A 26,341-nucleotide genomic window follows, 5' to 3' on the forward strand; every position below is an offset into this window, starting at 1 on the left:
GAATAGCTGAACCTGTGGCTTCGTCCAAAATTGCATACCATCATACTACGTAGTATGTCAAAAACAGTAGCTCGCCATTAGAAGTGCATTCATTGATGTAGTATGTGATTTTGGACGACGCCAGTGATAAACACAAAACGTTCAGAACGTAGGCTAAAGAGTTGCCATGTCAACGGTTGCTCAACTCTTGCATATGCAAATAAGTTTAAAACCCCGGATGTAACTTTCGCACTCTTGTTAGTATGCGAGTGCACAGAACGCAAATGTGCGTTTTGAAAGCGCCCCAGGTTGCAGCGGGCGTGGGAGGAGCAGCCTCAGCTGGCCCGTCTCCCTTAGCAACCGCGAGTCCTCCAGCCCTCCTGTTGACAACATGCCGGCACACATGCTGACGCGGGAGCACAGTTGGCCCACTCGAGCCCGGTCAAACTGAGATATTTACATCTTAATGTGTAAAGTTGCAATTCAGATAAAAGGCACTTGCTCTAATGGGCCACTCAGTTTAGCCTGTGAAAAAAACTAGCTTAATTTTAGACAGCAAACTCGCGCTGAGACTTCCCCTCCTAACAGTGTGTCTGGTATCATGTGTGAGTTATCGTAATATGGACAAGGACGAGGTTCTGAATAACATTAATTTCTAAACACGTAGTCTCCACAAGAAACTACTTTCCTAGCTTCCCATGCCTTTTACCGTTAACTCTGAACTTATTAAACCTTTGCTCAAGCAGTCAGCTGAAACTGGAATAATCATGTTGTGTTTCTTATTATTGTCCAAAGGTCTGTAACACTAAGTGTACCCTAGAGACTACATTATATTCAAAGAAGCAGTTCAAACTGAATACAGTAAACTTTAATATAAGCAACAAACAACTATAATGTAGGCTAAGCATCCTTTTCGAGCAAGTCAGGCAAAATAAAATAGAAACCTAAATATCTGCAAACGGTTTTTACATGTTCTGAAAGGACAGAAAGATGGCTGTATAGATGTCTTGCACATAAAGCTCAGCGTTAGGCACCTCGCTCTGATCACCGGAACAAGCAGGAGGCGGTGTCTATCAGAGCCCAACATTAAACATATCTGACGTCTATGGCTCCATCATCATCGTTTCTCAATGACCAAAAAACTCGTTGCTCTCCAGTGCCTCTAAATGCAGTCCGATTTATTAGCTATATTTCCAGCGCGTCATTTTACCTCTAAGGATATTTTTCGGCATTTGGGGGCGAATCGAAGTTTTTTTCGCTAGAACCGGAGCGCGCTTGACCGCGACTGAGCCCAGACTGACCGCTGCTGTCCAGCCGTGACCGCTCGGGGATTCACATGAGTGTCCCTCCGGTGATCCGGGCGCCCAGCCCCGTCCCGGGCTCTCAGGGCGTCTCCTTCCACATCCAGATCGGCTTGAGCCGCGAGCCGGTGCTGCTCGACTCGGGCGACTTCAGCCTCGCGCAGGTCCGAGAAATGGCGTGTTCCATCGTGGACCAGAAGGTAAAAACTCCCCCGTTTCTCCTCACCTCAGGTCCGCGACGTTCTCGTCACACCAAAAATTAGCTAAGGCCGACTGGAATGTCGAAGTGTCGAAGTTCACTGGACGAAGTGTCGAGTGAACTTTTTTTCGGTTTCCCTGAAGTGCGGACGGGTTATTTGTGGTGATGCCGGTTAGCATAGAACCGCCATTCGAACACACTCACTCACTTAATCACTCACTCGGCGTTTAGACACTACCGTGTCGCTCGGCTTTAGAAATTCATCAGCCAAGATGGACCTGAACGTTTGCTTTACATGTCGTTTGTACATTTAAAACGCTTTAGGTGCAAAACTGGTCATTCGTACTCAGAAGTTCGACTAAGCAGAAACTGACAGGAACTACGTGAACAGTAACTTACAGTGGAAGCTACTTTTTATGACCGCTCTGAGGTAACTTTAATGAACTAAAAGGAGGTCAGAAGCTCAAATATCAGATATGGGTCAGATTTCAAGTTAAGTTAGCGCTTAAAAGATGAGAAAACCAGCGTTTCTTACTATATGTGAACACCAAGTAGCCCACACTTCAGTATCCAAAGTCACTGGTGACGACACGTTCTGACGTTGTGCAGTTACTGAAGAGGCTGGCCTGCAGTTCTGGCACAGACACACACTACAGTGTTCTCTGTGACTCAGTAAGCCAGTGTTTCTCTCATTGATGAAATGCCTGAGTTCTATTTTGAAACTCTGAATCATACGACCTTGCTAGTCAGTAAGAGGACTGTACATGTCTCATTCTGTGAGGGGTAAAATAGGTCTGTCAGGTCTACAGAAAAGTAGAACACACATGCTCCACAGTCACTAAGTGGAAAAGAAAGTGGCCACCATCATTTTACTTTTTATACTACAGTGAAAGCTGCATGTAGGGGTGGGCAGATTGATGCTAAAATATAGATATTTCCGATCCTGGTGTTTCTTTTGAGAAGCAGTCTTCACACAACAGTCCTTTAAGCAGTAAGCTTAATATGCATCAGAATTGTTAAACAGACAGTGAAAAAAAGATGAAGAAAAGAAATGTGTAGAGCAGGAACTACTTTTCCTTCCACCCTCTCTTTCTGCCTGTGAATGCTTTAAGTTATTTCTGTAAACAGTCAGTTTGTATGGTAGTTTATTTAGCACTAGTGCAAAGGTTTTCAAGTATATTTTTTCCACTGTAGAAATCAAAAAGAACTCTTTTAACTCTTTTTTGCAGAAGGGCACTTTTAACAGTATCTGTATTGGTACTGGTATTGGGATGTTAGCCTTGGTATTAGTTTGTATTGGAATGAACAGAAAATTAGTGGTATTGCCCATTCCTAGCCGAACGCTCCTTAAGTTTGTATACTCTGTACAGATGGAATAGCAAATGGTCATGAGCTTCTTATTTTCTGGAAATATAGGAGTTGATGCAAATGCGGACCATCAACATTATAGAGTACAGAGTGCACAAAATACTCTTAATGGTACCACGAACATTGGAAGTACATTATGGCTTGGTACCATTCTCAGATGTGAATGGCATTATTTAGCTGAGGAACTCAAAGGCCTATTCGGCTGGACGAAAAGTTCTTCAGCATTTTCAACCACCATCTATTGTAAATAGACTGTTTAGAAGAACATTGTGTTCAGGTATGCTGACTTGAGCATTCTCAATATTTCTGCTGTGCTGTCTTATGTCAGTTCCATGCATTATTTCTTTGAGAACAGCTTGTACTAGGTTTTGCTGTAACATGTAACTTCTTGGAATTCTTAGTGCTTTACATTAACCAGTTCTTAAATATAAAGAAGCGAAAAGTAAAGCCTTTTATCTAGCAGGCAAGCTGTAAACTCAGAACTCAGAATGCAGATCACAGATGATCCCAGACTATCACCGCCTCTGCTAGTGTTTATACAGTATGATGGCATTTACACAAATGACTAAAAACATCAGTTTAGAAAAGTGTCTACATTTAGTTTAAGAGCTCTGAACTCACTTGCACTATTGTAATGTTTGTGGTTAATTGACTGATATTTCTCCTTTTTCAGACAGGAAATCAGCACTTATTCCTTTTGTGTTGGCACTGAAGTAATTTCCACTTTACTACTGCTCCTGCAGTGTGCTTATTTATTATGGTTTTGTTTAACTCCAGTTTTACAGAAGTTTACAGTCTGTTTTTAGAAGTATAGGTGTTAGATTGCAGCACAGCATTTTGATAAGCGTAATCATCTAAAGCTGAACAAGGAACACCTCTTTTTTTAACAGGCGTGAGGCTGTCAGCTTGTGTTTTGGAAAAATAGAAGGATGTGTTTAATATATTGAAAGAAAAGGAGAGGGGGTAAGAACAACAGATTTAACCTTAACTTCTTTAACACCTTGTAGACGCTTTCTCAGATTTGGAGGGTCTTGGGAGTATAAGAGCTCAGAGCTCTTATCACTTTAAATAGTCAGATGTGAGATGTTGATATGCGTGCATGAAAATGACGCCGACAGTGCTGTACAGACAGACTTAGAAAATGGTGTTTCATTGTCATGTTGTGTGTGTCTGTGTGTGTGCGTGCATTAATTGTTTTTCCTCTCTGTTTTACCAAGTACTTACCAAGCTGTAAAGACCTTATATGGATGACTACTTTCACAAGGTCACAAACATTGGTTTCTCTCTTTTCACTGTGGACCACGACCAGGTCAATTTGATTAAAAGGGAATTTCACTGATTTTTTAAAAAAACATTTATCATTTTAGGGTTAAGATGTAAACAAATTCAGTCATTCAGAGTGCTTTGATGTAAAATGGTGAATTGTACATTGTTAGAAAAATTGTACTGTACAGGTACATTTTTGTTCATCCGAGTTCAAACAATGGTTAATAGGCCAACTCCTTTTCTCAACACCATTGTAAAATAACATCTTAGGCATCAGGCAGTGTATCTGTAACTTTCTGTGAGGTAGCTTTGAGAAGCATTAAAGACTTTGAACGTCTAGTTCCTATCACCAGCAATTCTGATTCACTATGTTTCTCTAAAATGGAGCATTTTTACATCAAACCACTCTGAATGACTCTGTTTACATCTTAGCCATTTAATTAAGCAGAAATGTTGAAACATCAGTGGAATTCCCCTTTTAGACTTTGGTATTGTATTCACTCCCTCTGCTTACATGTTAGGTTACACCTGTCTTCAGCTTTCCTTTAGTGAGATATATATCACAGCATGGGGCTGCAAAACTGATAGGTGATAACAGTGCGTGAAAACAGATGAGTATAAAACTAGCCATTACACTGTTCTTTTCAGCTTTCAATGCCCTTGCAGTGTCACGCTAGAAAATATATGCAGCTCTACTGAGTAAAATAAGCAACGATAAAATCATAAAAAACAATGGTAAATGGCCTTCAACACTTTCACGCTTTTTGCTGCAGGAACTGAGCCTCAGTCAGATGCAACCCTATGAGATGCTACTTCAGCTTGGCACAATGCAAGACTCGAGTAGGCGGCTAGGTGAAGTGCATCAGAAGATTTCCAATGTCTCTTGAGGTCTCAAGCTACAGTGTACTCAAGTGCTGTGGAAACCTGAATTGAACTTGAACAAGGCAAGAGACCTGAGTGCACGAGGGTGGCGCATGCTCTCTTGGAAGAGCGAAACTGCTGGTGAGAGGGTCCATGGGGGGAGTCAAACGGCTGGACGAGAGTGCTGAGGCAGCATGGTGTTATTTGAATGTTGAGTGGTAATATAAAGTTTTGCAGAATGGTTGCTTCTTTGTGGGAGATACAGTTTAAGTTGAACCAGTTACAGTGTTTCCTCTGGATTTCTTTTTTGCCATCAATATTATTAGCCTAGATAACCCTCCTAGTGCTATTGCTGCTGCAGTAGGAATACAAGTTGAAAAATAACGCATGTCTTGTTTTGATTATGGGCTTAGGCTGCACAGTTTGGCATGAATGTTATATTTTGCTGTAACAATATGACAATATATTGTTAACCTGTTAAATGATGTCACATTACATCACAGTAACCTGTTAAATGATGTCACATTACATTCTCAGCATATTGTGGGTATCTTCTTTACATACTTTAAAGCAGTACTATGTACATTTTTTGGGAACATTGAAAGAAGTAGAATTACTGAGTCAGAAAAAACATACTAAGATATGGTATGTGTGTGCTCCTGTGAGTCACCCTGTAAAGCCAAAAATAATAATTTAAAAATCAAAGGTCTCAGGTTGGATTTTGTGGGAGTTATTTGGACCATGTTATACATCTTTATGTAGTAACGTTATATGCACAGGCTCAAGAAAAAGGTCTGGCTCGATGTTTAGGTCTTAATTGCAAAATCAACATACTGATATGATGACAATAGTGGTTAATTCACTTACATTCTCAGAAGACATGATGTTCACAAAGTTTTAACTGAAGTCTCTTTGAATACTCTTTCACCAGGCTCACAATTATCAAACCCATCTGTTTCAGGGGGTCCAAAGCACAACTAACAATAGAAAATTGTTTTCTGCATGTCGTTCATACAAAGAGAGCATAATTAGGCCCAGTTAACTGGATTTAGTTCAATGCAGTATGTTGAACTAAAAATGTATGTTGTACAAAAATCATTATATCCGTAAGAATGAATAATTTTTAAATTAAATTTGCCATTTGAATAAATGCAACTGTCAAATCACAAGAGCTGCAATTTTTGTAGTCTACATTATTAACAACGTTGTCTTAGCAAATTTTAAGCAGGAAAATTTAACCTAATATTACAGCGCTTGTAAACTGCCTGTAGATGCGTTTGTCCAATATGAAGCAATCAAACATCCATGTGCTGTATACATGACAACAGAACCACCACTAACTGGCAGTCTGGCACACTGTGTTCAGTGTTCCAGCCTCACATGACACCTGCTGCGCTACTTACCTTATAAACTGCCTTGTATATAAAATGCTACTTAATTAACATACAAGTGTTATTAGTATAATTGTGGTGTGGTTTCTGCATCTGGTTGATTTGCCAGCTAGCCAACCTAAAGTAGTCTTAAAATAAGAACAGGAGCACCACTCAAAAGTCAAAATATCTTGAACAACAGTTTGGAAATTAGTTTCTTGCTGTTGTACTGTCCTTTCACGTTGCTGATAAAAGGAAGAATAATTGTTGATGAGATTGGTGGACGAGTGATCAAGGCTACTGGTTGGCTGCCCACTAATTTCTGTGGCAGGCGAAAGAACAGTGGTTCCCACTGTACCTGGAGTACCCCTGTCCTCCACATTTCACTGTTTTCCTGCTCTAACTCACCCATTGTAACTCAGGAGGGGCTAGTTCATTAGATCATGAGTTGGATCAGGTGCATTACAGCATAGAAGACAACAAAATATGCAGAAAATTGGTTCTTCAGGTCTGCTAAAATCGCAGGCTTATTACATACTAAGGCTTATTATTCATTAACTACAGGGACTTCAAGGCAAACTGGTTGAGCTGTTCTTAGGTTACAGAAGTGTGTAATAAAGCTTTGGGCCTGCCAGTCGGCCCTGGGCGTGTAAGGGGTGAAATGAGTGACCCAGCAGTCCAGCTGGGTAGAAGCTTTATAGTTTCTTAGAAATAGTATCCCTAGGCCTGTCACAATCCTGAAGCTGACGATTAACTATCATATAAATTCTTGCGATTAACAATTTAATTGTCTTTTTTGTCTGTTGTGTGCAACTATTAAAGTACACACCTAAGCTGTATCTACACACCTACACTGCCAAATTGTCTGATGAGCTATCTTATTTCCTGCTGTTGATAACAGATCCAAAAACAGTTCAACCTCAAATGAACAAACATTACTCACTGCAGCCCCCTAAACATTAGAGGACCAGTCAAAATGTTTTGTTTTTGTAAGACACATAATGTGTCTCAATAAATGCATTTTTTTCTGTATTTGCCTCAACCCCATGAATGAAAACGCAATGCATTGACATCCCTGTAGTTACTGAATAATAAGCCTTGGTATGTAATAAGCCTGGGATTTTAGCGGGATAACTAATTGTGATTAACTTAAATAATTGTGATCAGACGTTTATGTAATAATTGAGTAGACTAGGCATCATAGATCCGTGTAGTGTCACAGGAAAAACAGACTGTGAAGTTTGAAGGAGATTCTAAAGGAAGGTTAAATTGTCTGATTGCAACATCTTTAAGCAGTTGGTGCAGCAGAAGACAGACTACAGATTTAGTGCACCCACACTTCCACCCTATGGTTGACTGTGAGCTTTTGTCAGCTATGTGATTTCTGTCAAGGTTTGTACATTTACAAGGAGTGATGCTTCCTTTGAAATTTTCAACTAAAAACTACATGACCAATTGGGCACCAAATTATAAAGATAGCAATTATACAAAGCTTCAGTTGAAGCTGGGTTTCAAGACAAAGTTATTCAAAAGAATTTTGAATTTGCCCTGATGAAATGTGCGTGGATGAATAGTTGACATTTTGCAATCAGGAGATTAGTTCACAGAGAGCAGAAGGTTTTAAGACAGTTGTATTAATGGTTTAGTGTGTGGGGTATACTGTGTGGTACCTGTGATAATAAGAAAGGTTTGAAACAGATTTCTGTCAGGTTGACATTTTCAGATCAATGACTATGGTCATAAACTGCTTTAACTGTATCCCTAACCTCACAGGATTAGGTAATGTACGTTATAAGCCTGTCAACAAGAGACTAGCCTCGGTATCTCTGTTAAACTGGGATAATCCCTTGCTCTTGCGTGAGGCGAGACAAAGAGTGCTTTGGTGTGCCAAAAATCGGCAGACAACACAGGTTGTATAGGTAGAGTTACACAACCATTTTCCCAGAACAGATTTAGATTCCACTCCATTCTGTTGTGAATAGATTGTTGTGCAGTTTTAAAGCTAGTGATCACACTGGTGGTGCAATAAAGTCTTCCATGTCTGAAATTATATCATATCCTACTCTTTTGTACTCTTTATAACCTCAGAGAAGATCTTGAAGAGCAATAATCAATACATTTGCACAACCGTCTGTCTATTGTTGGTCAACCGACCATGATTTGGCCTGCTCTGTAGTGGTGGCTCCAGAAATGAATGCTCTCTGAACCATCTTTTTTCTCACATTGACAAAAGTCCTTAGTGCTATCAAGGGGCTGCCTAATAGACTGTGAATCCATTAGTGCTCGGGATTATCAGGTTTAATTAAAGTGATGGCGCCTTTGTTTCAAGTTTGCACCTTTTTGCATTACCACTATTGCAAGTGTTCTTATTAATCAGTGGGGCTGCTGAGCTCCTCATGCTAAGCGCTAACCACTCCCATTGCTCAGTCCATACACACGGCTGGCGAATGAGCAGAAAACGCTTGATGGCCCTGTAGTGTAGCTGTGCTACTTCGACAGGTCTTTTCATGTCACTCCAGCGTGTCTGACATGAGTTGAAATGATGTCATCTTTGTCCGAAGACTAAGCTTTAATGACAAAGATTTTGCACTGGCAGTGCCTCTTCATTGATTCAGATAAAAGAGAGTGATATTCTACCATTAACCATTGTGCATAGCTTAAATTGGCTACATTTCATACAACACAGTGTCCTCATCTTTGAAAGATGACATTAGAGCAAATTATATATTCAAGTTGACAGAGATATTACATGTGAATTAGCGATATTAGCTTATATGGTCATCTTTCCAACATTGGTCTTTCTGTGCGAGTTGGAAAGTGGTCCCTCTAGTTGCTTGGCAACTGATTATGATTGCCTGTGAAGTACTCATCTGAGTGCCATTATGGTGACGAGAGCCATGTGCGGTGGGGTCATGCACTCACACACACATGCACACGCGCACACACACATACAGGCAGAAGATGAGGACTGTACAGAGGCCATTGTGGAGCAGCTGCTTTGAAGAGCATTCAAAGAGCTACCTTCATTAGCATGAAAGACATGATAGCGTGTGTATATGCGTGGATTGCTTGTGTGTGTGCGAGTGCACATTTGTGCACGTGACTCATCTTGGAGGGTCACTGCCCCATTGCCCTGGTCCCTCAAAAGTTCCCAAAGGTACAGGTCGGCGCTACAAAAGCTCTCTTTGGTGTATCACGAGATGGCTGGAGCTGGAGTGTGTGGTCTTTTTATGGCATGTATGATGCAGTTAGATGGAATATTCAAAGGGGATGTTACTCATCAAAGACAGTGGCTCAGCTTCCCCTCTCTGCTTCTATTCATCTGCTCCAAGATAAGGACTCTTCTTCTTTCACACAGAGAGGAGCAGGGAGGGCCAACAAAAAAGAATCTTTTAATTACTTTCCATAATAAAGTAAACATTGCAGGTTGTAATAGCTGATATGGCTAAAAATACACAACAGTTCCCCTCAGCATTAATGCGCTTCTCTGAAGAGGTTACCTCATTTCCATGGCTGTTTAGGCAGGGCCTGCAAAACACAATTATCTCTTTGCTTGAAACGTGCTGAGGCTTCTCAGGCCCAGACACGGAGCTTTCATCTCACAAATGCTTCCTTACGCCTTCTGAAGAATACAGATCGCCCAATCACATAAAGCCGAACAAACAAGAATATTGTGCCTGTTGGAGACGTGTGCCAAAGTAATTGGATTTTCTGAAGTGACAAAAGAACGTCCATCAATCAAGCATGCAAGAACAGTGAAGCAGCAGTGTGCGTTCCACATATTTAAAGATGACACTATTTGCCTGCCCTGCGTTCGATTCTTTTTTGTTCATACTGAAACAAAGTTGCACAACTTCTTCCCATGCCTTAGGGCCTGCACACACAAGTCTAAATCATTCATTTTAACGATTGTTACACCACATACTGTGCAGAGGAGTCCAATAAAGCTCATCATCAGCAAAATATCAGAATTACAGTCAATTTAGAGGCGTACCACCTGCTAAGCCTGTCATGTAATTTTAATGATCCGCCATAGCACCTCAAAGCCCAGTAGAACCTGTGCCACACTCTAGCACGAGCGCACTGTGCCAGGGGTTAGTTAGTGGGCATGCTGGCGCCGAGGAGGAGAGCTGCAAAACACTCACTAATAAAGTGTGAACATACAGCTATTAAGGTGACAATGAGAATCTTAGCAGGCCTAAAAGAGTGCTTTAATTAGATACAGTTTGTAGTCTTGCCTTAAATGAGAAGCACTCTCTTCATCCAGGTTGTCCCCCTCAGTATTAACAACATGGTAATGTATGCAAGTGACATCTCTCTGTGGAGTTTGAGTTTGGCACCTTTAGGGCTGAATGACCCAACAGAAATGCTTATGCTCTGTGTATTAGCATGTGTTGGTGTTTGGTGGGGGTTTATTTACTCTGCAGTAACCTCTAAAACTATATGAATAAATATTGCAAATGTTCTAATCCAGACTTCTCAATGTAGTTGTACTTCCTGCATGTCAAGTGGCTTGGGCATTCACAGAGCTCAGAGTCTATCTGTTTGCTCTTTCTGTTAGGCCTTGAATGTGGCCCCATGCCTGCCATTGGCAAAACGTTCAGACATTTTTGGCCTCATAGGCACAGAGGGGGGCAGAAAAACAAAAGCACAATTCTCCAACATTATTGACCAGTGGTTGTCACAGCACAGCTAGCACCTGCTAGCCTGCGGACTACACATCGCTAGGAATGGCCCTGATTGGTTGATGGTGTGTGTGCACTATGGCCTGTTCTGTATGGGGATGCTTGAGACTTGCTGAGAGAAAAGACTCCTCACAGGTTTCATGAACTCTCTGGACTGGTACAGAAGTCTAGTGGCTTAAAAAAGGGAGGTATATCTATATTGATGTTGTATGGTACTGTATGGTACAGCCCATATATATTTGGACACTGACCTAATTTTTTTATTTTGGGTCTGGATTGGATTTCAGTTGAAAGAATACCACGAGGTTAAAAGACAGCATGTTAGCTTTAATGCATTTATTTTCATAAGCCCAAAAGGAATAAACAGGATAAACTGGGATCTAAGGAGACACATTTGGTATAACAAAGAAGTAAGATTTGAGCTTGCCAGCTGTAAACAATAAACCAGACAATGAAAGTCAACAGCAGTGGATGATTAAAAATTACTTTTAGTGAAGAATAAGATTAAGAACGCTACCTAGGATGTAGGCACAAACTCTTCATATGGAATGTTTTTGATGGACTAAGTTAATTACCCAACCTGAACCCAACTGAGCCTTCATTTACTGAAGACTGAATGGAAAAAAATGGATAATGCTGACTGAGCAAAATCAGAGGAGATGTTCAGCATCTAGAGATCTGTGAGTTGGGCTTAATGAAGTCATCTGCAAAGTGCAAAGGGTCTATGGCCCTTTGAAATGGTTGGACATGAATATAAAAGGGCTGTTATTTCTGTATGGTTCACTCTTTATTATGGCTCGGTATTGAAATTCCATACTTTAATAGTACTGACACAGTTACTTCAATGCAGTCATTAAATACCAATACTTTTAATAAATAAGTAATAGTTTTAGCATTTAATACCAGTCTTATCAACATCAGTGAGACCTGACGCATGCTTGTTCCAAAATCTAGACTGGTGATTCACTTAATTACATTTTGTATGCGTGTTATTAATGTCAGCGCCTCTTGATTAGTCTGCAGTCTGTTTCAGTACCTCACACTTATTTCTGGTTTAGGCCACACCTACGCTCTGCTTGTACATTACTGTGCAAAAGTCAGAGACCACCCTTTGATTTACTTAATTTTCAGTGAAATTGATCATTGAGTACAAATGGAAGAATGATCATTGAGTAAAACAGTGAAGTATATATTTAATAGAAAATATAAAAATAGAAAGATACACAAAAACAAGTATTGAACAGAAAATTACAGAGAGGCTTTAACAATATATAACTATGATATCAAAATTTTCACCATGTAGTATGTCCACATTTTGCCTTTGTTACAGGGTTCATCCCTTCCAGAGACTTGCTTTCGGTTTTTTAAAGAAATCTGCAATTGCACACCTACAGTTCAGTTTCTCATGATCCCAAACACTTTCAATGATGCTGAGGTTTGGCCTCTGGCATGGTCAGTCCATTATTCTGGGAACACCAGCAGCTTTTTTGTTTTTCATTAGAAAATTTCCTTTTTTCTGTCTATTTCATTTTCCCAGTTATGGCTTCTTGACAGTTACACATCCTTTCAGACCCATAGCACTGAGTTGTCTTCTTTTTTGTTTTTCAAAAGTGGAGTTTGATGTTTTTCTGTTTCTCAAAGTTGAAAGCTTTAGGTACTGTAACAGTTGATGTAACACTTATGGTGGTCTACCAGGTCTTGCATGATTGTTACATCTTTCATTAACTCTAGTTTTGGTAACACCTGTTTTTTTTCAATTAACTTTCCCCTTCCATATGCAAGTAAATACATTTCCTAAAGTATCTCCTAAAAATGAATAATTTGTACTTTGTTCTTTATACACTCCCTAAAGAACCTTTCAGTGTAAATCTTTAAACAGCTATTTTTGTAAATGAGATGTGTAAAGGTTCTGTAACAATTAAAGGTTAAACTGTATGTTTGGCCAAAAAACATTTATTTACATTTACTTTAAAGGGTGTAGATGGAAATACTTTGGAACTGAAGACTGCTAAAATACAGACACCAACAATTGTGTCACTGTCTAGTTGACTGAATGTGAATGTAAATGTCTAAATGTTTTTGTCTTTGTGTAGGTTAGAACGTGAAGGCTGTTCAGTGTGCCAGACAACTCTTCTTGTCCTCTCTGCTGGTACTCTTTTAAAAGCATTTCAGTGTTGGAGGTGTGCTGTATGATCAGAGAGGAGATTGACTAAAGCAGAGGAGGCGGGAGTGGGCCCTGCTGAACTAATTACTTAAGCGCCTTTGTGCTGTTTTCATTGTGTACAGAGATTCCCCTCTGAGTGACATGTTTGTGTTGGGGAAAATGGGTTTGTTGTTTGAATGAAACTTTATCGTAGCCCACAGGCACCACTCTGAGCAAATGTGAAAGTAACCGGTCTATAAATGCTACTGCACACTGAGACAGATTCATGTTGAGTGGAGTAGATGGGGAAGCACTAATTAATATTTCAAACAAAAATTTGTTTGCTCATTGATAGATTGATAGATTCATTCTTTCAACCTTAGACTGATTGGCGTCTTAATCAACTGCTGAAATATCCAATGTTCTTAAAATTATTGGTTAGACAAAAATCAAATTTACATAATTTTTCACTTACTCCAGATGTAGTGGATGAGCCAAGACGTTTGGTGTTCAAATTTTGTCAGAAAAGTCAGTAGTCGACCAAATCTCCATAAATTCAGCACCAAATTGTCTGTCAGAATTCACTGAGGTCTTTACTAAGGTCGTGCAGACTTCTCGATGTGGTTTAGGACACAGTATGACTTCCTGTAAACTATAAATGAACAAAACTTTGTGTGTAGCAGCCTTTTTGAACAACAGATGATTCTGACTTCCCTGCAGAATCTGACTTCTCTCCATTAATTGAAAACATCTGGTGCAAGTGGAAAATTGTGTACATTTTATTTTTTTGCTAAACTTTTCCCTTAATTCACAATCCCCTACTGAATTAAACAGTGTTAAATGTAAATAAACTCAGTGTCAGTCAATCCCTCACTCTGCCTCCACCCAGGGAGGCAGGGATGACAGAGGTTACTTTTCAAATAATATTGGTGGGGTACTTTCCCATCAGAGATGGCCCGATACTAATAACATTATTGTCACTGGTCTGTAAAATACTGAAACGATGCACCCGTACTGTGAAAACTTCATTATACCATGTTTCACATGTTTGGTACCTGCGGCACTGTGTGAAGTCACCCAAACAGTTACTTTATGTGATTAAACCTTGGATTTCACGCCTCTGTCATGCCAGAGCTGCATGCATCAGATTGAAGTCGAGCTGTGCAGCGTTTCCTCCAGGTGTAATGGCAAAGTGTTTCCGCACCTGTAGAAAACATGCGAGCTCTGGCAAAGGCTCCGCACATCCTGCCATGGGACGCACTCAGCACTGAGCTTCTAACAATGACCAGAGACACACTGTCATCACCCACTGACAGCAAAGCTGTGGAGTGTTCTGTTTCTCTTTTTAAGGATTTTTAAAAAAATTGTTCTCTACAGCATCAACTTACCTAGGGGTTCTAGGAGACCACAGATGTCCTTTTACATGAGGCATGGAATGAGTAATGTTGTTAAACTAAAGGAGGTATTTTTTGTTGACAACAACAGGCTTAAAGTTTTAGGGCCTGTCCAAAGCTCTGAATACGAATCTATGCCCTCCCCCCAGCACCTGTTTATATGCTAACTGACTTTCTCTGCACACGTGACATCATCATCATCCGGTCGGTGCTCTGGTCAGAGGAAATGAAAAATGCTTTCAGCTTATTTCCAGCCTATTTTGGCCTGTGGCCTGCATCTGTGTAATGTCTCGTCTATTTCATGTCCCATTCATCTGCTGTGTGAGATGTAATGCATGACAAGGTGAGAAGCCCCAGACTTTCCCATACTGGTTCAGTCAGTGCAGACCGCGTATAAGCCATCGATGGGCTTTATGCCTATAGGCGAAAGACTAAAGCTCTTAGTTGTGTGGGCTTGCCTTGACTTCATGCTGTTCTACATTAGCTGTGTCTCTCTAATACCGGGCTCAGTCGTAGCCACACAGCCTTTCAAAGAAGAGATAGAGGGAAGTTATCAAAAAAAGTTTGTAATTCATTGAATTTCAATCTAGACGTACGCTTTCTTTTATAAAATATCTTGCTCTTAGGGTGAGCCAAATTCACAAAACCTTCTTATGATTTAGGGAAGTGACCCACTTACAGAAGTTACACACAGTCAAGCCAAATTACCCAACCCAAACCACACTAAGCATGCATTTCACTTAGTGAAGACAAGACAGAAAGGTAAGAGATACTGAAACTAGCAGGAAATGGCAGCATTGCAGGCCTGGTAGAGCAGCACCAGAGAGGATACCTAGTGTCTCGTGATGTCCGCAGACAATCACTGATTGCAGATAGGCCTGTACCAGTAACTTATTTGGGTAACCGTGTGGAAAATGTCCAAGGTATATGGTTTAACCTTGTTCAGGGGTGGAGTGGGGGTGGTTGTGGAGGTATTATTTTCCTTTTACATGCATAGCAATAGTACTAATAATAACAACAACAACCAAAATAGAATAATGATAGCAAAACGTTTTTGTCTGTAATCTTGAGGCAGTGTCTGGCACCGATTCTGACTTGGTGTAGTAGCACAGTAATAGCATGTGAGTTGAAATTAAAGAACATAATAAAAGCAAAGTTCAGTAAAACTTATGGCTGTACTATGTTGTAGAAATCTTTAATTTGACCTTGAAACTGTAATTAACCGGATTTGCAGATGTCACACAGACGTTTCCATCTGAAGCCACTTGAGCCTGAGAATGCCTTCTTTGAAGCTATTTCTCCTAAGGCCTGATGTGTGAAATCTGACACCATCTTCTGGGGATGTGCTATACTGTACACTATACCAAAAGTGGCATTTGGACAGCCATGATGTCTGCCTGCAGCGCCAAGCGTGTTTACCAGCCACATTTCTAGGACAATCTCATCTATGTTGTGCAGAGTTCAAATGTCAGAATCAGATTTATTGGTATGTATGTTGACACACACAAGGAATTTGGTTCCAGCCATTGGTGTCTCTCTAGTTTTAAATGCACTATACAAACAATGTACAAATTGTTGACAGACAATACACAATGTACAATATTCACAGTATAAAATAAATGTGGTATTAATGTAGGACACCAATTCACCCAACAAGTTCGGTTATGTTCCCGTGTAGAAATACTAGTGTATTGCTATGGTTTGCTTGAAACAAATCAGTAAATGAACATTGTGAACAATGTTTATTGTAAATCTGAAAGCTTTTACAGTCACTTGGGCCTGTTACCACGGTAACTCCGTCAACTGTCATCAGGCACAGGCCTGCTTGCACAGGATCTGCATGCAGGTCCTAAAGCAATTGCCCCTATGATATATATATAAGTGTTTTAAGACTGCATGCTTAGTTAATTTTTACATACAGGGAAACAACTTGTGGTGATCGACTGTATGATACAGATGCGGCAGACAAAGGATTAACGGAGTATTCCAAGAACATGTTAATTTATCCTATTTCCTTTGGTCCCTTGAAACACAGCAGGTTGATTTCAACAATCAGTCGGCTTAAATAAGTGTTGCAGAAACAGGCCGTGAATGGTGTGAGATGGGTGCTGGGATGGAGGGATTGTGGCTGAGCATGGAGAGCAGCACACGGAGAGAGAGTGGCGAGGCGTGGGCGAGCGAGGGTCTGCAGTTAAAGCGGAACGGATGATTCACTCCTCTCTCCTCAGGAGCTTTCAGAATGCTCTCTGTCTCTCTCTTTCACTCTTTGTACCTGTCTCTCTCTCTCTCTCGCCTGCCCTCCCCTGCATCAGCACACCTGCCTCTTTCAGCCGCACTCGTTCCACCTTGACAACCAGCTTCAGCAACCAGTTGTTTAAAGGGAAGACAACGTCCAAATTGATGTCCCTCACGCTGGGCTAGTCTGTCATCCACAAAAACACTGGCAGAGAAAAGAGAGGGAGAAAGAGGGTGGAAAATGACAGTGCTGAAAGAGCAGCATGGTATGGGCCCTCAAAGGTAGTAACATGACAGTTATTGTTAGAAGATTCCTGAGCTCGGAGCCAGGCATCTCCCAAGGGGTTAATGACAAGGATTGGTGTGTGTCACTCCCAGCTCTGACGGCTCCACTGCGCAGCAGATACGTGTGCATCCATTTGTCTCAAATAAATGAATAGTGCTCAATCAGGAAAGAGCCTTGGGTTCCCGCTGCCATGACAACCCGCACTGTTACAGTGAGGCTGCTGTCATGGTGACCTCCGAAAGCGCACTTGCCTCTGTGTATCTTTATTGTGTAGAACTCATTAGCGCTAGACGGGAGGGGGGGGGCATGCTATTAACTAGAGAGAGGAAAAAAACGTAAATGCTCGTACCCATCAGCGGTGAGGATTTGAATCATATGAAAACATGTTAATAGCAGAGATCGTTCATAACGTATTATCAGCAATAGAACAGGATCTGCATTTGTATTGGCCGTTCTCAGCTGCCTTCATCCTTGACACAATGTAGCATACACTTGATTTGAGGTTATTGGAGCCTGTTGGGATGGCAACAGAGTAGGTGCACTTGCAATGGTTTGCTTTGAAAACAGCATATCTCTTTAGGGTGGTTTGTGCTGTAGATATGTGAAGTACTGGTGCAACACTCGAGGGATTTTTTGGAGGAATTCCTCCACCCAACAGAGGAACAGTTCTAGGCAAGGAGATCTACTACTGCTCAGAAATTTGTCCAACAGTTTTTCACAAAAATAACAGTCTTGAGCCGAAATAATAAACAGAAATGTAACATCTGACAAGTTCAAATTCAAGAACCTGTCCTATCAGTCTGTTGAATATCAAATTAATCTTCTACAGTAGATGTCAGAAAGATGGTCTTTTTTTAATATTTGGGCGATGGCTTACCCTACGTCGTCTTTGGTTATATGTCACTTCAACCCTGTTGGAATTGCTGTCGTAGCAGTCAAACATAGTAATAGCTTTGACATTATGTGTAAATGCTGTTTAAGTTCATTTTGCTGGAAAAAATCTAAAACTCATACAGCTAGTATTATCAGTTGTTTACAGTCTTCAAAAGATTCAGATATTTTACAGTATTCCTTTAAACTGGCTGTGCTGCCATTTAATTTTCTTTCCACTTTTGTTGTATAATCCAAATTTGCTTCAATCAAAAGAAAAAAATATACATTTCACACATTATACAGGACTGTGTAAAAGTCAGAGACCACCTTTCAGTTATTTAAATTCCAGTCAAAATAGCCATTAAGTACAAGATGATTCATCAATAATAAAATAAATGTTTCCATTCAGAGTTGTAGAGAAGTGGGGAATCCTAGCAAGACCTTGTTGACCACCTAAACTGTCACCATCAGAACTTTAAGCTGTCATCTTGAGCAGTAAAAATCAAGCTCCACTTTTGCTTCAGATCTGAAAAAAACACCATCCTTCCATTCATCCTGAGAAGACAACTCAACACTATGAGTCTGAAAGGACGTGCAGCTGTCAAAAAGCTGTTACTGAGAATAGAAAATACACAAAAAAGGCCCCAGAGTCCAGACCTCAACATCATTGAATGTGTTTGGGATTACTTGGATCATGAGAGGCAGAAAGTGCTACCAACTTCTAAGTCTGAACTTTATAGTGTGTGGAAAACTAAAACACTTTTTTGGAACACTAAAAGCACTTTTGAAATTATATCTAGTTAGGTTTCTGTGTAATTTTCTGCTTTTTTTCCCTGATGCTGGAAAAAGAATAATTTGTACATAATGGCTATTTTGACTGGAATTTAAGTGAGTGAAAGGGTGGATTCTGATTTTGCACGGTGCTATAAATCATATATTCTTAAAAATATAGATTCCAAAAAGGTGCTTTAGAGTGTTGCTATAAAAGAACCGGTTTTAGTTCTCTAAAGAACTAATTGATGTTTCTTCAGTTAACCAGTGTTGTCAATGGGATGTATAAGTGTGAAGAACCATTTTTAGAGTTAAAAGAACCTCCTATAACTAAGAACCATTTAAAACCTTTATTTTTAAGAGTATACATATAAATTGGACACTACATACTTCACATTGAAGACTTGGGACAAGAACAAGTAATAGATTGTAATGTATGACCATAAGTTAGTTATAAATAACTTGGCATGTCTATATTTTTAATGAAGACAGACACAATCTTAACAAGACTTGATAAACAATCACTGCTGTTCATTTCCTTTTATGTAAAACCTGTATTCTATCAAATGCTTCACTTTAAGTGAAACTGTGTACTTTATCTATTCATTTCCTCTGTGTATGACAGCTGAACTTTTAAGAATTCACTTTGCAGATGGTTCCAGACTTTTTTCGTTAACATCTAAGACGCATGTGTCAACCTCATAATTATAAACCACAAAGAGATCAGCTATAACTGAAACAGAATAGAACAGCGTATGACAATGTGACATTATAAGTCTTATTTTGAATATGATTACGTGTTAGCAATAGAATAGCAATAAAATATTGTATATGATTACAGTGTTTTGATAACTGGAGTCCAAATATTCATTGGTACGTGGTGCCTAAATAACCCTATGGAGTAATTATTGTACAAATTTGAGTTTCCTTGGTTTGCAGTATGTAAATAGACCCAATAATAGGCCCAGTATGAGCGTCTTTTGTGAATGGTACACGTTTGAATAGCCGTTCCATGCAGGCCTTCTCTGCAGTGGCGTTGTAACTCAGCTCAGTGGCGATCAATAGAGAATGAGGCTAGCAGGCCGTTTCCCCAGCGGCCTACATGGGTCAGTCAATATGTTGCTCTCTTCTTTGACATTGAATTGATTGCGAGACTGTTGTTCGTAAAACTGTTTAGGAAGTGCAGGGAAAAAATAGAAATAAATAAAGAATGTTTTGAGCCACGCTTTTTGTGTGTGGTAAGGGCTGTGGTGGTTTTTGCATACAGAATCAGCCTGATGTGTTCTGTATTAGCTAAAGCAGTGGACAGAGCTGAAATTCCTTTCTTGGATGATGGAGTATCAACGGTTTTGTGTAGAAATAGCAAGAAACAGAACAGACAATTGCAACTAGGGCTGTTATTATTTATTGATTGACGGTCACTCAATTTAAAAAATCATAAATCACTGACTAAATTTCACATGAAAATTTGATTGAAGACCATGCATCTTGAAGCAAAGAGAGCCTGAGAGACACAAACATGTAACATTTATATGTATTTTTTGCCACACGTGCACAAACACACACACACACACACACACACACACACACTCACACACACTCACAAAATAATCTCCATTCTCATTGTTTGTTTGTTTACATAATTTGTTAATGCCAGCTACCTTTCACATTGTGTGAAATTTTTGCAGTAGTTATGGTCCAAAATTACTTCCATTACAAGTTAAGAACATTTATTTCTTTCTCCATAAAAGTTTTGGAGATACATGTTTTTTTTAGAATCAATACAGTATCACAAAACATAACATTGTAATAGTCAAGTGTTTCCATATTTTCTTACACCCCAATCATTAGAGAGAAGCATTCAGACCAACCAGTGAAAACCAATAACTCTTTTAAAAAAACTGTCAGATGTTACTTAAAAATCAGTAAAGTAGAACCTTTTGTGGTCACAATAATTGCTAATATAAAGTCCAATAAAAGATATTAGGTATGTCAACCATGTCAATACTTTCTCTAACTGAAAAAGGTACTTTTAATAAAATCAGGCCCAGAAAGCAGTGTACATGGTTTGACAGACACCTCTACCAACACCTGATTAATGGGGCTTATTTTTACTTGCAGTTCCCAGAGTGTGGATTCTATGGGATGTATGACAAGATCCTGCTTTTCCGTCATGATCCGACCTCCGAAAACATCCTGCAGCTGGTCAAATGTGCATCCGACATCATGGAAGGAGACCTGGTGGAGGTAGTGCTCTCTGGTAAGTTGTAAACAAATCCAGTGTACTGTGTTTCTTCTTGAAGCCTCTAAGTTTTAAGTTTTTTTGGGGGGATGCCCAAGCTATACTTCAAATAATGTCTGATGCATTGCAGAAGAAGGGACAGTTGTTTTTATTACCAATGAATTTGTGGAGAAATTAACTGAAAACTGCCAAATTAAACTATCCATCACACAGTAGGAGTGTAACAATACACAGAAATGTGTAGTGGATTTTGCAACATGATGCGATGCAATTATGATTATAGAAGCAAAAACCAATGCCAACATACAGTATGCTTTTTTTGAGCAATTGCCAAAAAAAGGAAAGCCACAATCTGCCTAAACAAGACTTGGTGGTAAAATCATAAATAACATAAACAATGAATTTTCTTAGAAGACAAGTAAATCTACATACAGTGTAAATGGTTTTGAGTGCAGCACAGTTGAGTTTTTTGTGGTTATTTCTTATAGGAGTCTTGTTTTTTTAATAGTACAGTGCAAACATTTCAATGGTCACCATGTCTGTGCTTAAATATCAAGACCACATATAAATGATAAAATATACTGTGAATTTTTTTTTGCAAGTGCAGATTTTTTCAATCATCAAGGTTGCACACAGCAACACTGCACCATTTATGGCTGTACCCCTCCCCCCATTTTATTTGGCATGTGGGAATTTTGACGCCCATCCAAGTTTGGCTGCCGTAACCGGTGCGAAAGCCGGAGCTGTTTCATCCAGGAGGAGGAAGCGGTGGAGGTATCGCGTTTGACACTGCTAAAGTGTTTCTACAAACGCTTGGCAGGCCTTTTTCCCTTTTTACCTACTCTTCCCCTCCACTGCGGTATGACAGGTAATTGAGTGGAGTCTGTTCTGAGAAGATAAAGAGGGACTGACACCTTTTGTATACCTCCCCACATTTTCCCCCCAGTGTGTTCTGGCTGCTCTGTGTTTGCATGTGTGTGTGTGTGTGTGTGTGTGTGTATGTATGATTGTTAGGGAGGAGAAGAGGTGATTAACACGCCCAGATGCGCATAGTCTCAAAGATGAGCCTCTGGGAGTGACACTCCTCAAACAGCACACCCGGCAGCTGATCTCACTGTAAAATAACATAATAGGACGACATGACCGCCACAAAGTTAGATCAATGGTTATTAATTATGACTCCCCCTCGAGAGAGCTAAGTCAGCCAGAATCATTTATAATGATTGTCTCGTCACTTTCCTCTGGGGGTATAATTTTGCTAACAAGCAACGCAAAAGTTGGATTCTGTTGAACTACAAAAGATATTCCACTTAGCTACTGCTGCAAAGATATAGCCTTGCAGCCTCTTCAAAATACAGCAGACACCTTTTTGTTACTGATTTTTTACGATTAATTTAATGTACACTACGCTTCCAAACTCATTTGTATAGAACAGATATCCATACACCTATGACTGCTTCAGACCAGTTGAATACTGTATTATTTGACTGTATTGATGGAAGAAGTAAGAACCTGGTGTGAAGTCTAATCATACATTCCTGTCCTGATCTTACTTCACCTGGTTTCCAGTCATGATTTTCGCAGTTTTATTGGAAGAGTCATCCATTTCAGAGCTGTCAAACAACAATTCTGGGAGGAACATAGGTATATATGTACGTGCCTGACCTGTTTTGAACTTACATATATTCATAAATAATCACAACAAACTAGCACACAACTGAATTAAAATCAGTGATGTGTTTCGCAGTTAACTGTAATAGCTTGTATAATAGTGAAAATGGGGTGTGGGTCCTTGGGAAATGAACTCAGGACAGGGATGTGAGATTGGGCTTATTGGGGGCTAAACTGAGGGGCTTATTTTCTGAAAAGATAGAACAAAACAGGCTAACATTAACATTCAGGCTTTTAATTATTATTTACTGAATGATAGAAAGGAAAGAATATGTTACCAGAATGCCTTTTGTTAGATTTGCCAGTGTGGGAAAATGGTTTAGCTTTTGACACTGTTAGCTGTGTACTAACACAACACAGGAAATTGCATTGAGATGCTTGCAGGAATTAGCATTATGATTGTGGTGGTAATTAGGTGAGCGAAAACTACTTATAAGATAAGAATAGTTGTCTGCAGTAACATTGCTTTATTATGATGATTTCATTATTATATAGCAAAGAAGTAGCAAGTTTATAAAATGAATACAGTATACAGTGATGGGCAACCAAAAGTTCTTTTATTTATTTTATTGACATACCTTTTATTTTATTGATGAAAACATTTGGCACATTTTACCGTTGACAGATTCTGTTAAGTGAAATGAGGGAGGGCAAGAGGCCAATACATAAAATTTTCAGGGGGCCTGAAATACCTACACACTTAAAAAAAGGTCCTTCAAGGGTTCTTTAGTACAGAAAATGGTTCTACATAGAACCATGAACACTCACAGAATCCTTTGCATCATTAAAGGGTTCTTTGCATCGTGAAAGCGTTAGCTCTATAGTACCTTTTTGAAAAGGATTTTATATAGCACCAAAAAGGGTTGTGCTATTGTTACAAGCTTGACAGTGTGACAATAGAAGAACCCTTTTTGGTGCTATACAGAACCCTATATAGAACCTATAGAAGGTTCTATATAGCACTGTCTTCAGCACATTCTCCATCAATCTGAAGAACTCTTTCAATATGCAAAAACCCTTTAATGATACAAAGGGTTTCTTGAGTGTTTATGGTTTTATATAGAGCCATTTTCTTTACTAAAGATCCCTTGAAGAACCATCTTTTTTAAGTGTGTACCAGTGTACATGTCCACATTGGGCACAGAAAATGCATGAGCATGGTGAGCTTTATTGCTCAAAATGGTAGTGTGTGACATAAATAACATAAAATCTATGAATGTTCTTCACATATCAAATAAATATCAAATAAATGCAACAACAGGATTGACTCAACGGTGTTGACGATTGTTAAACAGCTTCTTTAAAGGGTTAAAAAGTGTTTTTCCATGAAAGAAAAATCCACTGTAGGGAGCTGCACAAAGTTAGTGTGATTTGTAGCAACTTACATAACCTTTTCCCCTTACCTACCAATTCAGTCACAGTTCCTAGTGCAGTGTTCTTTTCCCATCACATATCCGCAGCTAAATGTGAGAATGTGAAAGCTGTACATGGCTCCTCTTATGTGTGAGAAACTTGTCACCACATTGCTGAACACCTGAATATTGTCACTGTCATAAGAAAACCTTGTATTCTGAAAAGGTAATCTCAAAGGAGAAGGGAAAAACCTTTTAAAGCCCCTGTCTACTTATTTTCATGCTATTATCTATAGCTTTTCTGGTGTTTTTACTATGAACTGGCATAGAAAGAAATCTGTTGGTCTTTTCTGTTGAGAGATTTTTGAAATGACTTTTTCTGCTGTTCTGTTCATTTTGAGCTGGGCAGGACTAAATTAGGCGCAGCTTTCTTTACTTTTAAAACAAAATTTAAGCATTTGAAACCATGCTGCCAGGGACTTTAAATTATTAACTAAATTTGCTGATGTAAATTAAAAAACGTTTTTATTGGTCCACTTTACATGAGATGTTCACACAAAGTGAAGAGCAAGTAATGTTTTAAATGGTGTCAAAAAATGAAAACTGGAAAAAATGTAACTACAAAATTTATTTAGTAAGCACTTTGCTCTGTCACAGTATGATCCAGTTGCACAATTGGTTGGCGCACAGTGATGGGCGAGAGATTGACCTGCTGTCCTTTGCTCACGCAGACAGAGAACTCACAGTGCTGTGTTCCAGTGGACCTCTGGTCACAGATGGCCAATAATACAATTGCATTACCTGATTTGATGTCTTTAGTACACTTATGTACGGTCGTATGCAATAGATTAAACATCCCTGGTCAAATAACATGTTTTGTTGATTTTTGTGAATATACGCTTGAAGTACACATCCTCTACAGAGAACAGACTTGTATTTATTTGCTGAATTTAACATATGGAAAAAAAATGAAATATCAAACATAAAACGTGTCAGAACTTTTGCACAGGCCACATCTTATTTTTTTCCCATTATGTTAAATTCAGCAAATAAAGAATAATTATACAATAAAATGTGCAGAATTGGGTTCTCTGTAGAAGATGTGTTAACTTATTTTACTTAGAAAAGATGCAGTTTTTTAACTTTGCATGAAGGAATCAGACTATTATATTATCATATTATATTATTATATTATTATATGAGATTGGAAGCACTTGCCACTTGGTGTTTTTGCTGTTATTATTATAACTTAAACAGCATAGTCTGAATTACTGTAAACCAGACACTTAGAGGTATAACATTTTTTTATGCATTAATATAAGTTTTCTGCAGAAACCATTAAAAGTGTATTAAATGATAAATATGGTACTGTAATGATCTATTTATAGTTATGCCTTGATAAGTTATTTGCCTCCAGATTTGATCACCACTTTTCAAAGTTTGGATGCTAATTTTATCATAACTTCAATCTTAATGTTGTACAGCGTTCTCAATCTTTCCAGGATCAATTACAGCTCAGTTTGTCGTTCTGGATACATTGTTGCTTCATTTTTACAGCTTCCTACAAATTAGTTTTGTGCAATTACAGAGCAGTAGCATCATATTAAAATCATTGTATCCACGTTATTTTTTTTTGACTTTTGTATTTCAATATTATGACCAAAACATCCCCATCACTGTTTTAGATAAGTCAAGGAATGCGTGTTTACTTGATATGCTATTAATATATGTCCAATGAAATGTCTCTGAGACATTTCTGGGACAACATGCAGTTTGTATCAATATTGCATCAACATCAATGTTAAGAGCATTAACCTCTCAAGAAAGCACACTGATTCAGAGGACATATGAACATGTCTTCGTAATGACACCTTGAAAAAGCTCACTTGTTATTGTTGGAATCAGTGCCCATAAAATCCAACCAGACGAATACTGCCATTTGAACATCACTGGTTGCTGCTAACAGTCTCTTCTTAAGTGAATTAGCCAATTTTTCTACATTAAACATTGCTATGTAGTGCCACTGTTTTATGGTTTTATGCCTGTTCTTTTCCACTCCACCTTAAATGGTGCTGCTGTTACATTCTGGTACATTGTGGTGTCTGCCAGCTGCTGTTTCATTTACAGGTACATTCGAAAGCTTGGGCATCATTGGTCAACATTTCTGTTACTGTAAATAGCTAAGCGAGTAAAAGACGACCTGATTTCTGAAAGGCGTAAAGTTAAAGATGACACACTTCTTTAATTTTGTAAGCAAGATTACAGTTTTATTTCTAGCTTTTACAGTTTCAAAAAAAAGTTTGGGTACTCTGCTTGATCAGTACTTAGTAACCACACCAACGCAT

General features: G+C 39.1%; 1 protein-coding gene across 2 annotated transcripts in view; it reads left to right on the plus strand.

The window, feature by feature from the left end:
• Positions 1–1,142: 1,142 nt before the first annotated feature.
• prkd1 (protein kinase D1) overlaps positions 1,143–26,341 on the plus strand; it is a 57,561-nt gene continuing 32,362 nt past the window's right edge. For both annotated transcript variants that reach the window (XM_036594021.1, XM_036594022.1), the window contains exons 1-2: positions 1,143–1,480; positions 20,853–20,991. In XM_036594021.1, the coding sequence (XP_036449914.1) occupies positions 1,316–1,480; positions 20,853–20,991 (304 nt within the window). In that variant the 5' untranslated portion in view covers positions 1,143–1,315. The remainder of the gene's footprint in view (positions 1,481–20,852; positions 20,992–26,341) is intronic.

This window comes from Colossoma macropomum, unplaced genomic scaffold (assembly GCF_904425465.1).
Source record: "Colossoma macropomum unplaced genomic scaffold, Colossoma_macropomum, whole genome shotgun sequence".
NCBI lineage: Eukaryota > Metazoa > Chordata > Actinopteri > Characiformes > Serrasalmidae > Colossoma > Colossoma macropomum.